Genomic DNA, 14552 nt, shown 5'->3' with positions numbered 1-14552 from the left:
GGCCGTGGAGAGGCGCTCTAGCCCCGAACGCGGCCCCGAGACCGGAACTAGAGAACTCTATGATCTCACAGGGACTTCCGCTTCCGCCCCCAGCTGAAAGTAAAGAAGGCTCTAGCGGGCTCGGTTGGAGAGGAGCTTTCCGCTGGTTGGTTTTACTTTTTTTAGCTGGTTTTGCATCGCTGTCTTGTTGGAAAGCCACAGCTCTGATATCTCTCTACAGAGTCTTTTTGGCAAGGTGTTGGGTCGCCGCACTGACGTCTGGCGCCTGGAGCCAGAGCTCGGCCTGTTGCTGAGGCCTTTGTTCCCTGGGGCGATAGAGATAGAGGCGAGGGACCCAAGGGAATGTGGAGATGGAAGGCTCACTTTGCTTGCGGGGCGGGGGTGGTGGCTCACTATTTTTGCCGCCTTCGGGAAGGATTTGAAGCGACATAGCCGAGATGGAAGCCTTAGCGTTATGGCTGCCAATTATTAAAAAAAAAAACATTTCCTGCTGTTGTTCAGAACTTGGGACGATTATTTTTCGTTCAAGCTGGTAGCTTGTCTTCTAGGTAAGGTTACGTTCAAGCAGAACTCTAGGCACTGACTACAGTAAATGAAAATGGTTCCTACCCTCGAACACGGTAGGATGCGTCACATTAGCGATATGAATACAGTGCTAAAACGGAGTGATGCTATTGAATTCTAACTAGCATGAATTGGGGAGGCTTGGCAGAGAAGGTACTTTTCATTGTATACCAAAGTTAATGTAATTAATCTGACCTTTTGCAAACTGCTTTTACATCGTATGCAATTGCCTTGAGTAGCTGCAGGTTTACTGAATTTGGATAATAGTTAAAGTTCATCTCCTCTCTCTCCAACCTCTCCCCTCAACCCCTGGGCTAAATAGCTAGAAATAGAAGGTATTATTTGCTTACTTTACACCGTAGAGGACGTTATGGTATAAAGATAGTTAATTGTTTCACATAATGAGAACGCTCGAACAGGGTTTGGGTTTAGTTGTTTCAATAGGAGAAATAAAATCTTGCAAATTAACCTTAATTGTGGTTCCAAGAAGTGTTTCAGGGAATTCCCTGGCGGTCCAGTGGTTAGGACTCTGTTCTTCCACTGCGGGAGTCATGGGTTGGATCCCTGGCCAGGGGAACTAAGATCCTGCATGCAGCGTGGCCAAAAAAAAAAAAAAAAAAAAAAAAGTGTTTTATAGTCTGATTGGATACCTGCTGGAGAAAGTCACATTGATGGAAGATTTTACCTTACAGAGTTTTAAGGAGTAGAGATAACGTATCTATATAAAACACCTAGCTTTAGATTCTTGGTCAGTGGTAGCTCTTACAGAGAGGCTTTTCTTAAGTGAACAGCAAAAAGACAAAGTTGAGAAATAGCATCGCCTAAGACGAGTGGGAAGTTAGTTAAACATTGTTATCAGTTAGGGTTCTTTGGTTACAAGCAACAGAAAACAGGCTAATTTAAACTAAAAAATTTATTAGAAGAATATGGAGTAGCTAACAAAATAAGGAAAACCAGCTCTGAGGGAACAGGAATTACACAGTCCTACTGGATGTTTCTAGCAAGAATTAGCAAAGTCTCATACAGGCATCGTTGTTGCAATGAATGAGCTTCAACAAATTTCTGTCACTGTGCTTATGATTCAGATCCCTATTGACTGACCTTGGTTCAGATTTCATCTCCACTCCCTGTTTCACTCTTAGCCAGAAGAGTGCAAGACATCTTAATAGTCCTTTGAGAATATTCCAAAAGTAAACTGATGTTGTTATGTGAGAAAAAAGGCAGTCAAAAATAACAATGTCAATTATTACAGCCAATAAGTAATAAACACCTCATCATAAATCCCACTCCCAGGTTTGTGGTGTAATAAATAAGACAAAAATTGATTGCACTTATGTTAAAAGGTGTTAAGAGCCATCAGATAGGTTAATATGGTGAGTTTAGAGGAAGAGACAGTAACAGCTGGGAGAAATGAGGCTGTTCAAACTAGCTTAAACAGAAGCTATATTGGCCTTTGTAACCAAAGGGAAGGTCGTTTCTAACCTCACGTTTTATCTCAGCTTCTTTCTGCCAGTTGGCTTTCTAATACAGCGATGTAACCTGGTATCTCCTGCATCTTATATCAGGACCAGATGTCCACTGAGAAAGTTTTGTGGATTAGGTGGACCTCAAAAGATGAGTACATTTGGGGAAAGTCACAGTCATGGTGACAGGGTTTTCCAGGCTAAGGGAGCAGCATGGATTGTATTTGAGGAGGAAATTGTTTGCTTTAAATATAGAGAGGAAAATAGACCAATAATACATAGTCTATACTGTTGACCATAATATAGATTATGGAGGCTCTTAAATGCTAATTTTAGTACTTTGCCTGTGGACATTCATTCATTTATTCCGTAAATACTGAATACATCCTGTGCGCCAAGCATTATGCTAGGTGCTGGGTAGACAGTAGTAATAAAAACAGACTTGGTATTTGCCCTCATGGAATTTACAGTCTAGTTGGGGAGAGAGATAATAAACAAGTAAAGAAACTAATATATAATTTACAAATGGAATAAGAGGGCTATGATGGGGGTGGCAGTGGGGCCTGGGAGAGAAGAACCTTTTAGACTGGGTAATCAGGGAGTGCCTTTATGAGATTACAGTTAAAATGAGACCTAAATTATGAGCCAGCCAGCCCTGTGTGGAGTTGGGGAAAACGAATATTAGGTAGGAGGAGCGGTAGTTGTGAAGGCCCTAGGATGGGAAAGAGCTTGGCGTATTTGAGAGCTGCAAAAGCCAGCAAGAGGTGAAATGAAGAGGAAATGAGGAGTGACTGAAAAGGATAAAATGATGTTAAGAGAGGTAGACAGGAGCCAAACCACTCATAGGCCATGGGAAGGAAACTGGATTTTAGTCAAAGTATAATGGGAGGTCATTGAAGGATTTATACACTAGAGTCATGACTAGGTTTATATTTTTAAGATGACCCCGTAATGGTTATGTGGTTACATTTACTTTGTGAAAATTCATCAAGCTTTATATTTTTGGTGTGCACTTTTTGGAATGTTCATTTATACTTCAAAAAAAAGTTAAACAAAAGTCTGGCTGCTGTATGAATAATGGTTGGGAGGAGAGTTGAGGTTTCTAGTAGTTCAGGCAAGAGGCGATGGTGGCTTGGAATAATGAGGTGAATAGAAGGGATTGGATGAATTTGAAATATATTTTGAAGGTAGGATTGACAACTTGGAGATGGAATGAATGTGGCAGTTAAGAGAGAGAGAAATCAAGAATGACCCCCAGATTTCTGGCTAGTAATTTCTGGCAGTGTAATTTGTTCAAATAATTGCAATCATAGCAAATATTTACATAGTCCATACTATGTGCAGGCATAGTTCTAAGTGCTTTACATACACGAATTCATTTCATCCTTGTAATAATATTATGATTGGATATTAGTATTTCTTCCATTTTATAGATGAGAAAACTAAAGAGCAAAGAAATGGGGAAAACTGGGAGAAGGATAGGTTCTGTACAAATTAGGAAACGAGGAGCTGTTGAAAGTTTTTGAACTGGGGAGAGGTAGGAATCAAAGATTTTTCTGGTGGCATCTCTTTACAAAATCCACGTCTGTCTTCTGTGAGTTGTACCTGGAACCACATTTTTTAAACAGCCCCCCCATACTCTTATGATTTGCTTAATTTGGGTGGGCCATATGTGCAGACTTACCCATCAGTGTGGTTAGCAATTTGGTGGTGAAGTTTGGGGACTAGGTCAAGGCTAGAGATAGATATTTTGGAGTCATATGGGTAGGAAAAATGATTGAACCCATGGTATTGCTAAAGGAATAGTGTAAAGAAAATGTATGAGTATAGAACTTAAAAAAAAAATGCTTGTTACTTTCTCCCTCAAATACCATCCTATATCTCTTCTCTTTCAGCCATACTTTCTTACGGAGTTATCTGTTTTCATTTCCTTACCTCCCATTTATCTTCAAACTTCTGTAGCATGGCTTTTGCCTTCATTATCTCTGCTGATGGTCTCAGCAATGACATCAAAGACCTTTGTGCTGCTAAATCCTTGTACACTTTTCGGCCCTTCCTCCTTTTCTCTATAGCAACTGTTATTGTTGACCACTCACTCATACATTTATCCCTTCAACAAATTTTGGGGAGGGGGCGGCTAGGCCTCAGAGATACAGTATATAGTTCCTATACTTTCATAGAACTCTAAAAACGTCCTAAATGATTATGACCACCTGCCTTTTCTTCTACCTCTCTACTTCTCAGTCCCCTTTGCACTTTGGTTTCCCAACTTCTGCCTCAGGCTCTCATTCTTCACATTCCTCCTCTTCTTCTTTTTTGGTTAAAGACTTTATTATTACTTAGAGCAGTTTTAGGTGGGAAGTTTTCATTTTGAGGGGAAGGTACAGAGATATCTAGGTCTTGGTTTCTGAAAGGAACTTACTTTTGTGTAAGCACGCCTATTACATGCTGGGCGCCTTACATACTTTAAGCTTCACAAGCTGGAGAGAGTTATATCACTGGCTTTATTTCACAAGTAAGACTAAGGCTGAGGAGATGTTAAGTAACTCTCCTAATCACATTCAGGACAGGGATTCGATCTCAGATGGATTCAAACTCAGATCTGAGGCCATGTCAACCTCTTTTCCTTGCACCACTCTCCTCCAGTCCCACACCCTTGTATGGTCTTGGGCTGGATCACCATTGTCCACATTCCTGAACTGGCCAGGGAAATTAGCTGGGGGTTTTTTTTGTTTTTTTTTTAAGAAAACAGGGTGTTTCACTATCCCTATGTGTAAGTTTTTAGAGAACTCTTGTGCGAGGAAACAAATCCAGGGAATGTCAGCTTGTTTAATAGATCCATTCCGATAGTCAGTGAACTTCCTCGGAGGCCCGGACCTCAGGTCGCTTCCCGACTGCGCAAAATTTTTCCGTCTCCAAGGCGGCAGAGATGACCGCCTTTCTGGTTCTCCCGCGCGCCTCGATGACGTCACACGGCGAGGCTGTCTGACGTCAGAGTTTCCTGTCCACCATCTTTGTCCCTGGCAAAGTGGGTTTTGCGCAGTGGCTTAGACCTGGAGAAGGAGTCGTGACGTGCAGGAAACCATTACAACACCGCTCGGGCCGTGCTCTCTGGCCACTGCTGCCACCCCTGCCCTTGCCTCCGGTGAGTTCAGGGCGGCTAACTTTGGGGTGTGTCCCTCTTTCATGGGGAAGGGGGCCAGACTTGGTTGGAGACGGGCGGAGGAGAGGAATCTTAGGAGCGTGACCGTTGAAGATGGAGTGAGCCGTCGGGTGTGACCGTTGTGAGGAAGAGGGTTGGAGAAAGGGACTCCACCGCTGGGGCGGGGTGAGGGAATCCTCGGGGTGGCAGCTGGGAGTTGGGGGGCACTGGGGGAAAGATATGTTCGAAGTGGGGGGTTAGGAGGGCCAGAGGCCAGGGGTGTGGCCGGTAGAGACTGGAGGCCGAGGAGAGAACCTTCTACCCGGTTTGGCGTCGTTCACTGAGAGGCTGGGACGTGTCCAGGTACCAGAAGGGGAAAGGGGTTCCCCCAAAGTTTTGCTCATAGATGGGCAGACCTCGCCCGTCTTCTGTAATTTGAGGTTGAGACACCTCTGCCTCACCTCGTAATGGAGGAACATATCCCTAGAATCTTGACCACCTGGGGAAAGAAGAGGAATTCCTGACATTGGAGAAAGGGAAGAGAAACCTCCAGAATTGACCCGATGTGAGAGAGGGGGAAGCAAGTGGGAGTAAATCTTAGCCCGGAGATTTTTCTTTCTGGTCTTAGAAGGAACGGTCTGGTTTGAGAAAGACTGTAGATTAAGACAGAGGTAAAGAAACTGGAACTTCCTGTTATTCCATATTCTTTGAATCCAAAGAATTGATTCATGTTCTTTGTTTTCAGAGCACTGAAAACAGTGCCCATTTGGGGGGCAGACTTCTTTTTAACTCACCTGGCTGCTTCATTATGAAGCAGTGTGAATAAAGTGTGAATGCTTCATTAAACTTTGATTTTTAAGAAGTGTTTTTTAAATGCCAAACACTGTTATAATCATGTGGTTTAAAAGAGAAAGTAAAGAAAACTCAGTAAGTCTTAGAAAAGGAAGAATGACAAAGAAAGTGGTCTCAGTGAGGAACAATTTAAATTATTAATCACCTCCCTGGTATAACTCTGTTGCTTAGCCTCAGGGTACACTTACAAAGTCATAATAGAAAGCAGCAGATGAAGGAGATGCAGCTGTACAAGAAAACGTGTAACACATTCCAATGATGACTAAGCGTGGTGGTAAGATGAGAACTGTTTGCAGGTATCTTAATAGTTTTAAACTCCCAAAGAAGCAGAAAGTATAGTGTTCTGCAAATAGCCTCACTGAAAATTGGGTGGTAAAGTTAATACAAAGCTAACATTCTGTGGCTTAAGAGACTCAAGAAAGTCCAGTTCTTCCATCTTTTTTTTTCTTCTTTAACACACCCATATTTTAAAATATTACGAACCAAGCTGAACAGGGAACGAATTAGGTAGGACGCATTTTCCTTTCTTCCTTCTTTTCTCTCCTTCCAGGCATAAGTTTTCCAGAGTTTATTTCAGTTAAGAATTGGATGTAAAACTTCAGAGCTTTTTTCTTACCGAATAATGTTAACAAATTACTTTGTGGTCACTTTTAAATGGAAATTGCCGGTGTGTCTGTTGTAATGAGTTGTCTGCTGTCATTTCTTATGCAATAAATGATATCTGAAGATGCCATTGTCTTTGCATTATTGAAGTATCTGATTAGCACCTCTCACCCTTGTAATGAAAGATTGCTGAAGTGACCTTTCTGCTTTATAATTTGGTCAACTGTTCACTTTTTCCCTACCAGCACCAACTGTGTAAAGTCCTACTTTATGCGAAGAGGGGATTTAGTGGCCTCGCCAACTCTAATTTAGCTGCCATTTCCCAGAGAGCCATTTGAAGTTAAGACCCTATTAATTTTTTTCTGGCCTTATTCTCTCTACGGGCACCGGAAGGAGGGAGGAATAGTTGAGAAGGGACTTTCACAACCTATATTTAGTAGAAACTAGGTTATGTTAAATCTAGATGTATTATCCTGTACAGGGAGACCTTTTCTGAAATGCAGTGACATCATACTCTGGGCTAGGGAAGTTAGAGTGATTGTGGTTTTGACTGGCAGCATTATTTTTTTTTTTTTAACAATGTCCTGAGGTCATACCTCAGGTCCTCAGAACAGCCGGTGACTTCTCTAGTTTGATCTGGTAAAAAGGTAGTGTGACTTCCAACTCCATGATGGCTTGGCTTTGCCCTGCCCTGGGACTCCCCTGAGGAATAAATTCCACCCCCCCCCCCCCCCAGCTCCCAGAAGGAACTTGATTTTTGAGGCTCTTCAGCAAATACTTGACTTATTCTTTGAACTCTGTCTTGGCTGCTTTTTCTTTGGCTTCTAAAGCAGACAACAGTTTTCACCATCCTATGTTTTAGAGAATCTGACTATATTCATCTCTGGTGTGTGATTAAGAGTGTCTCATTAAAAAATATATATAGGGACTTCCCTGGTGGTGCAGTGGTTAAGAATCCGCCTGCCAATGCAGGGGACACGGGTTTGATCCCTGGTGTGGGAAGATTCCACATGCCACGGAGCAACTAAGCCCGTGCGCCACAACTGCTGACCCCACGCGTTGCAGCTGCTGAAGCCCACGCACTCTGGGGCCCATGTACTGCAACTGCTGAGCCTGCGTCCTGCAACTAATGAAGCCCGCGCACCGCAACGAAGAGTAGCCCCCGCTCGCCACAACTGGAGAAAGCCCACGTGCAGCAACGAAGACTCAACGCAGCCAAAAAATACATACATATGCAATATTTTGAGGTGAAATTCACATAACATAAAATTAACCATTTTAGAGTGAGCAGTTTGGTGGCATTTGGTACATTCACAGTGTTGTGCAACCCCGCCTCTTCTCATTTGTTTTTGTTTAGTCTAGTTTATTTTTATTTTTGGGGAATTTCTTTTGGCTTAAGTCAGGAACTGACATGATAAAATGTTGCTCTGCCAATATGTGTAAGGGATATTTCATTACTGTTGTGTAGGACAGTGCGAGATAAGAGAGTGGTATGTTTCTCCTTTCTCTTTAAAAGCAGGGGTTCTTAATTTAGGGTCTAAGATTGTGTACTTGATTCTCTCCTCTTCCCTGAAATTTTGTGGGCTGGCACATTATTCTCTAGTTAAGAACTTAGTGCTCACAATGTAAAAGGACAGAAATCTATTCCTTGATGATGAAATTTGTTAGGGGAAGTAATGAAATGTGTGGGTCACTAATAAAGGTATGATTTAAGACTAGGTTAATTTAATGTTTAACAGATTGTGCTGAAATTTTCTGTTAAAAATTTAATATATGTGAATGTGTATGAGAGCTTTAGAAAACAGAACGATTTGGGGACCCTTTTTCAAAGAAACAGTGAGAAATTCCAAGCAGCTTTTGTCTTTAAATCTTAAGCAAGTTTTAAGTTTTGATGATCCCAAAGGATTAGAGTGGCGTAACAACATCCTGGATAGACCATAATGGCCTTGAGCTATGGCCCTCCTGTCAGGCTCTAGTACTGTAATCATTTCTGTATACTGGTTTTCCTTTTTGTATATATAAGTTCTTAGATGATAACTTCAGATTTATTCCAGGTCTTTTTTTTAAAAAATTAATTAATTAATTTATGGCTGTGTTGGGTCTTCGTTGTTGTGCGCGGGCTTTCTCTCGTTGCGGTGTGTGTGGGCTTCTCATTGCGGTGGCTTCTCTTGTTGCGGAGCACGGGCTCTAGGCTTGTGGGCTTCAGTAGTTGTGGCATGTGTGCTCAGTAGTTGTGGCTCACAGGCTCAGTAGTTGTGGCACATGGACTTAATTGGTCCGTGGCATGTGGGATCTTCCTGGACCAGGGCTCAAACCCACATCCCCTGCATTGGCAGGAGGATTCTTAACCACTGCACCACCAGGGAAGTCCCTATTCCAGGTCTTTTATGTGAAGGACTCCTTTCTTCAGTTTGCCTACTTCACGTTAAGTTTACATTGTGAATGGATTAAATGATTAAATGGATTAAAAGATTATAATTCTTTGAATTTTAGCTAGAAAAGACATGAAAATACTACATAAGACAAGCCTCTGTTACAGGCTCACTTTAAATTATAACAAATAGTGTCAAATCAGAAATTTCTGTATTCTATAATGATTTGTGTGAGTTCTAGCTCACTTCTTTTAACAAGGTAAATTCAGTGAAATTCTTGTACAACCTAAAGCACTATTGTATAAGGATCAGTACTATAAACATTAAGTAGCTCCTTGGAAAGATAACAAATGAGTCTAATTTCCCTTAAATAGTCCAAGTAGTACATTTTAGAGAAGAAATTTGAGCCAACCTTTTTTCATTATTTTATGGTTTTCTGGCTTTTTTCCTTAATTGCATTGATTTGTTGAGTGCTTAGGTCTTTTTTCTCAGATCCATAATTACCATTGTTTGTGGAGGTATTATCACTCAAGTTTGCCAAATATATTATCACTCATGTTGTTTTGACCAGAAAATAATGAGTAGGTGCCAGGGCATCTATCCAAAATTTGGTGATAAGTATTAGTAATGATGGTCGTCAGTTAGAAGATAATCATTTTTTTAAAAAATTATTTATTTGGTTGTGTCAGGTCTTGGTTGTGGCAGGCGGGCTCCTTAGTTGAGGCTCGCTGGCTCCTTAGTTGTGTCATGCGAACTCTTAGTTGCGGCACGCATGTGGGATCTAGTTCCTGGACCAGGGATCGAACCTGGGCCACCTGCTTTGGGAGCACAGAGTCTTGACCACTGTGCCACCAGGGAAATCCCAGAAGATACTCATTTTTTTTTTTAATATATATAAATTTATTTATTTATTTATTGGAGGCGTTGGGTTTTCGTTGAGGTGCATGGGCTTCTCATTGCAGTGGCTTCTCTTGTTGCGGAGCGTGGGCTCTAGGTGCACGGGCTTCAGTAGTTGTGGCACACAGGCTCAGTAGTTGTGGCTCACGGGCTCTAGAGTGCAGGCTCAGTAGTTGTGGCGCATGGGCTTAGTTGCATGGGCTTAGTTGCTCTGCGGTATGTGGGATCTTCCCAGACCAGGGCTCGAACCCGAGTTCCCTGCATTGGCAGGCAGATTCTTAACCACTGTGCCACCAGGGAAGTCCCCAAGATACTCATTTTTGAGTGCAGCAGGAATATTATTAAAAGAAAATTTTAATGTATTTAAAGAAGTCAGGTACATTGGACAAAATCTTAGGGTTTCTCAAATCAGAAAACATTGTCTCATTATTTGGGGAGAAATGTGATCAGTCCATGCTGTTTTTGTTTTACCAGTGGAGCCTTATGTCAACTGGATTAATTCTGGAAATTGGAACAGAAAAGTTAAAGTTGAAGCTGGGATCCATGTTCTTTTAAGTTTTAACACCAGTTCTGATTCTCTTTAGTACTCAGTGTGACTGAACAAATATCTCAGTTTTTTGCATTGTTTTTAACTGTAAACTGATATTTTTTATTTTGGGGAATACTCGGGGGAATTGTAGGTTGTTGGAAATATGAAATCCATAATTTAAAAAAAATCCATGCATAACACCTCTCTAGATGTTTGCCTCTCTAGGTGTTTGTCATGAAAGAGTATTGTCCTACTAATCTAGGCTTTTCTTTTTTTTCTAAAAGAAATTCCTTTTATTGATAGTTGCATGTAATGGTGAATAGGTTGATAAAATTTTTTTCTCTTTCAGTTTTACTCTGCTTCAGAATATATGTCTTGGAGTGACTCCATCTTGAGGCGGGGAAGTAAATCAGATTTGCTTTAACGGAAAGTAATGGGGAGATCTTTTGAAACAAACTTTTCCTTATTTTAAATATTGGAGTGACTAACTGAAGATGTATTTATAAAAAGATGTAGCTTTAGGTCTTGGAGGCTCTGAGGAGATAATTGTGGATAAAATCATAAAACTATGATAGGTTCAGATTATCACTCTATTCCATTAGGCCTTTGGATTTTGTTCCAATTAGCTTTTGAGGCAAGGATTACGTTCTTAATTATCCTTGCATCCCTTTGGATCACCAGTGATGGTGGTAAGGATGAAGATACTTTCTGAATGCAGAAAGTCTTGTATATAAATGATCTTAAAATTAGTTGAATGCCTTTCTGGACATAAGTAACTTGGATAAAGGAATTCTTTTCTCTTGTTGTAGGTGCACATTAAAGATCCACAACCATGACTGACTCCAAGTACTTCACAACCAATAAAAAAGGTGAGTATGAGAACCTGATCACAGCCTATTTTGAAGATTCTTCAAAAGTCGTGGTGTAAGATTGTTCCAAGTAGAATGCTCCTGACCTCTTGAGACATGCATGTCTTGGACCATCTTATTGGGGATATTCTACAGAAAAGTGTATTGAGTAAATTATTAAAGTATGGGTTTTTAAAGATATGGCTGTGGTGCACATCATTTTGACGTGAAGGTCTTAGTGAAAGGAAAAGATCCAAGATTGATCCGTTGAAGATTGATAGATCTGAGGAGGGTAAAAGGAAGAAGCACATTTATTTTCTCTTTTTTAAAAAAACTGAGTGTACTTGGTTTACAATGTTGTGTTCGTTTCTGGTGCACAGCAAAGTGATTCAGTTGTGTGTGTGTGTATATATGTATGTGTGTGTGTGTGTGTATATATATATATATATATATATATATATATGTATACATATATTCTTTTTCAGATTCTTTCCCATTATAGGTTATTACAAGATATTGAATATAGTTCCCTGTGCTATACAGTAGGACCTTGTCATTTATTTAACATATACTAGTTTGTATCTGCTAATCCCAAGGTCCTGATTTATCCCTTCCTCCCCTCCCGTTTGGTAACCATAAGTTTATTTTCTATGTGAGTGTTTCTGTTTTGTAGATAAGTCCATTTGTATGATTTTTTAGATTCCACGTAAAAGTGATACCATATATTTGTCTTTCTTCGTCTGACTTACTTCACTTAGTATGGTAATCTCTGGGTCCATCCATGTTCCTGAAAATGGCAGTATTTCATTCTTTTTTATGGCTGAATAATACTCCATAGTATGTATAAACCATATCTTCTTTATCCATTCATCTGTGGATGGACACTTAGGTTGCTTCCATGTCCTATTGTAAATAGTGCTGCCGTGAACATTGGGGTGCATGTATCTTTTCGAATTAGAATTTTCTCTGGATATATGCCCAAGAGTGGGTTTGTTGGATCATATGGTAACTCTAGTTTTTTAAGGAACTTCCATACTGTTTTCCATAGTGGTTGCACCAAATTCTTTTATTTTTTACTTGGAAATAAACATTTTATTACAAGGAGTACTACTAAAGCAATACAGCAATAAAAAGTAAAAATGAAAGTTCTCTCCCTCCCTATTCCTGTTCCTGACGGGAACTCGGTATGTATCCTCAATCTTTTCAATGCATGTATTAATACATATGATTTTTAAAAATTTTAACAAAAAATGATTATGTGAAACAATGCATGGAAATTTGATATTTTCTTATCCTTCCACACATGATGATTTCATACCATCATTTCTGAATTATGGCTGCCAAAAGGCATAATCTCAGTGTAATCATGAGGGAACACCCATGACAGCTGAGGGTGTTCTATAAAATGACTGGCCTGTACTTTTTAAAAATGTCATTATCATGAAAGACAAAGGCTGACCAGCTGTTTCAGATTAAAGGAGACTAAAGAGACATGACGGTAAATGTAATGCATGATCCTGCCTTGGATCCTGGCCCAAGGAGGATGGGGGTAAAATTACTATAAAAGACTTTATCAAGATCTTTGAATAAGGTTTATAGATTAGATAATGACAATATATCAATGTTAAATTTCCTGATTTTCATCATTGTATTATAGTTATGTAACATAATTCCTTGTTCTTAGAAATTATACACTGACATATTTAGAGCTAAAGAGACATGATGTCTACAGTTTACTTATTCAATGAATCAAAAAAAATGTATAAATATATAAAGAGTATGATAAAGCAAATGTGGCATAATGTTAGCAGATGGGGAATTTTGCAACTTTTCTTTAAGATTAAAATGATTTCAAAAGAAAAAGAAAATGGGAGGGCACACATAGTGGCCTGGAGCACCAGAAAATTTTCTAGAAAGCACAAGCATATTTCTGTCATTTGGAGTTATTTAAGGGTAAACTTCTATTATAATACAGAAAACACCATAGAGAGTTGCTTAATTACATTAGCTACTAGTCCATGGCTCTCAGCCTTGCCTGCACATTGGAATTGCCCAGTGAAATAAAAGACAGTAGGTGATGTCCAGTCCTACCCCTGCAGATATCCTGATCTCTTTGGTCTGGGATATGGCCTAGACGTGGGGGTTTTTTAAAAGCTCCCCAGAATTTTCTGATGTGTAGCTGAGATTGAGAACTGTTGCTAGCTGCTAGCAATGCTTGGTAGATTTGATTCAGGGGAAAAGGAGGGGGGAAAGATAAGAGTTTAATAAAGCTGTAGTATGTATGAGAGATACCTTGCCTCCGTGCTCCTCCTTGGCTCCACCCAACTTCTTGCTGTTTTTGTTGCTTATAGCATACAAAAGCGTTTAGCCCCTTGTCATTCATTTTCAGCTTTTTTTTCTGATTCTCTTATCATTCTGAAACGTATTTATTTCTTCTGTTAACATTTTGTGTGCTTTGATGACCAAGATGTTTCTATAATAACACAAAAAGTTGTAATTTAAAAACTCACCTAATTTTTCAAACCTTCGCTTATAATGGGTCCTGGTAACCTTTTTTTAATTCAGGGATTTTTATAAAGGTTTGAGACTTACAGATGAATCACAGCTGGATAAATACCACATTTTAAAAAATGGATAGACTGTGTTCCTTTTACTTCCTGTAACACCCACCAGAACTGCCACTGGAGCATATTCTTTAAATTTATGCTGTTGGAGTTGGAATAATTTCAGTTATATCCTGTTTTGATTCTTCAGCTCCTGCTGATATTCACAATTCAGATTTTCTGAAACCGTGCTGCTTGTCCTTTACTGTTTTTGGAAGTAAATGATGGGAACCCTAAGAGCTGGATTTGGCAGCAGAGGACTTGGAGAAGAGGACAGTGACTCTTTAAAGGGCCCAGCTTTTCTGTCTGTGCTATTTTTGCAGCTGTCAAATAGAAGGGTGATATTTGTAACAGTTTGTTTGCTTTGTCAGCAATGGATTTTGATGTAACAAGCTTTTTTAGTGCTCAACTTCTGTGCTTCTTACCAGTGCATCCTTCCCATTTAGAGGCTTCAGCAGATCACCTAGTTTGCTGCCCCCACTATTTCTATACTGGTGAATGAGGTTAAAATGAACATCAAGAACAGTCATAAAGGTGGAAGAAAATGAGGCAATACTGTAGACGGAAAGTTGAAGTGACAATAGTCAACTTCTTTTTCGTGGTCTTATAGTATATTTTCTTCTTTCTTTTAAAACCAGTTGAGAGTTGTTAACCTTTTTTCTTATTTCAGCTCCTGCTT

At 39.9% G+C, this 14552-nt stretch overlaps 2 protein-coding genes across 5 annotated transcripts in view; one reads left to right on the top strand and one right to left on the bottom strand.

Moving 5' to 3' along the window:
• HEATR9 (HEAT repeat containing 9) overlaps positions 1–14552 on the bottom strand; it is a 324842-nt gene that overhangs the window by 81226 nt on the left and 229064 nt on the right. The window lies entirely within an intron of this gene.
• AP2B1 (adaptor related protein complex 2 subunit beta 1) overlaps positions 27–14552 on the top strand; it is a 119106-nt gene continuing 104580 nt past the window's right edge. The window contains exons 1-2 of one of the 4 annotated variants that reach the window (XM_082373935.1): positions 27–145; positions 11232–11291. In XM_082373935.1, the coding sequence (XP_082230061.1) occupies positions 11255–11291 (37 nt within the window). In that variant the 5' untranslated portion in view covers positions 27–145; positions 11232–11254. Of the gene's footprint in view, positions 146–4848; positions 5173–5264; positions 5356–11231; positions 11292–14552 lie in introns of those variants that run through there. The other 3 variants (XM_082373934.1, XM_082373937.1, XM_082373936.1) reach the window with 3 other exon arrangements.

Source organism: Balaenoptera borealis, assembly GCF_965194805.1.
Source record: "Balaenoptera borealis genome assembly, chromosome: 20".
NCBI classification, from domain to species: Eukaryota; Metazoa; Chordata; class Mammalia; order Artiodactyla; family Balaenopteridae; genus Balaenoptera; species Balaenoptera borealis.
Note: the sequence above shows the minus strand (reverse complement) of the source record. Positions and strands in the feature narration are given on the sequence as shown.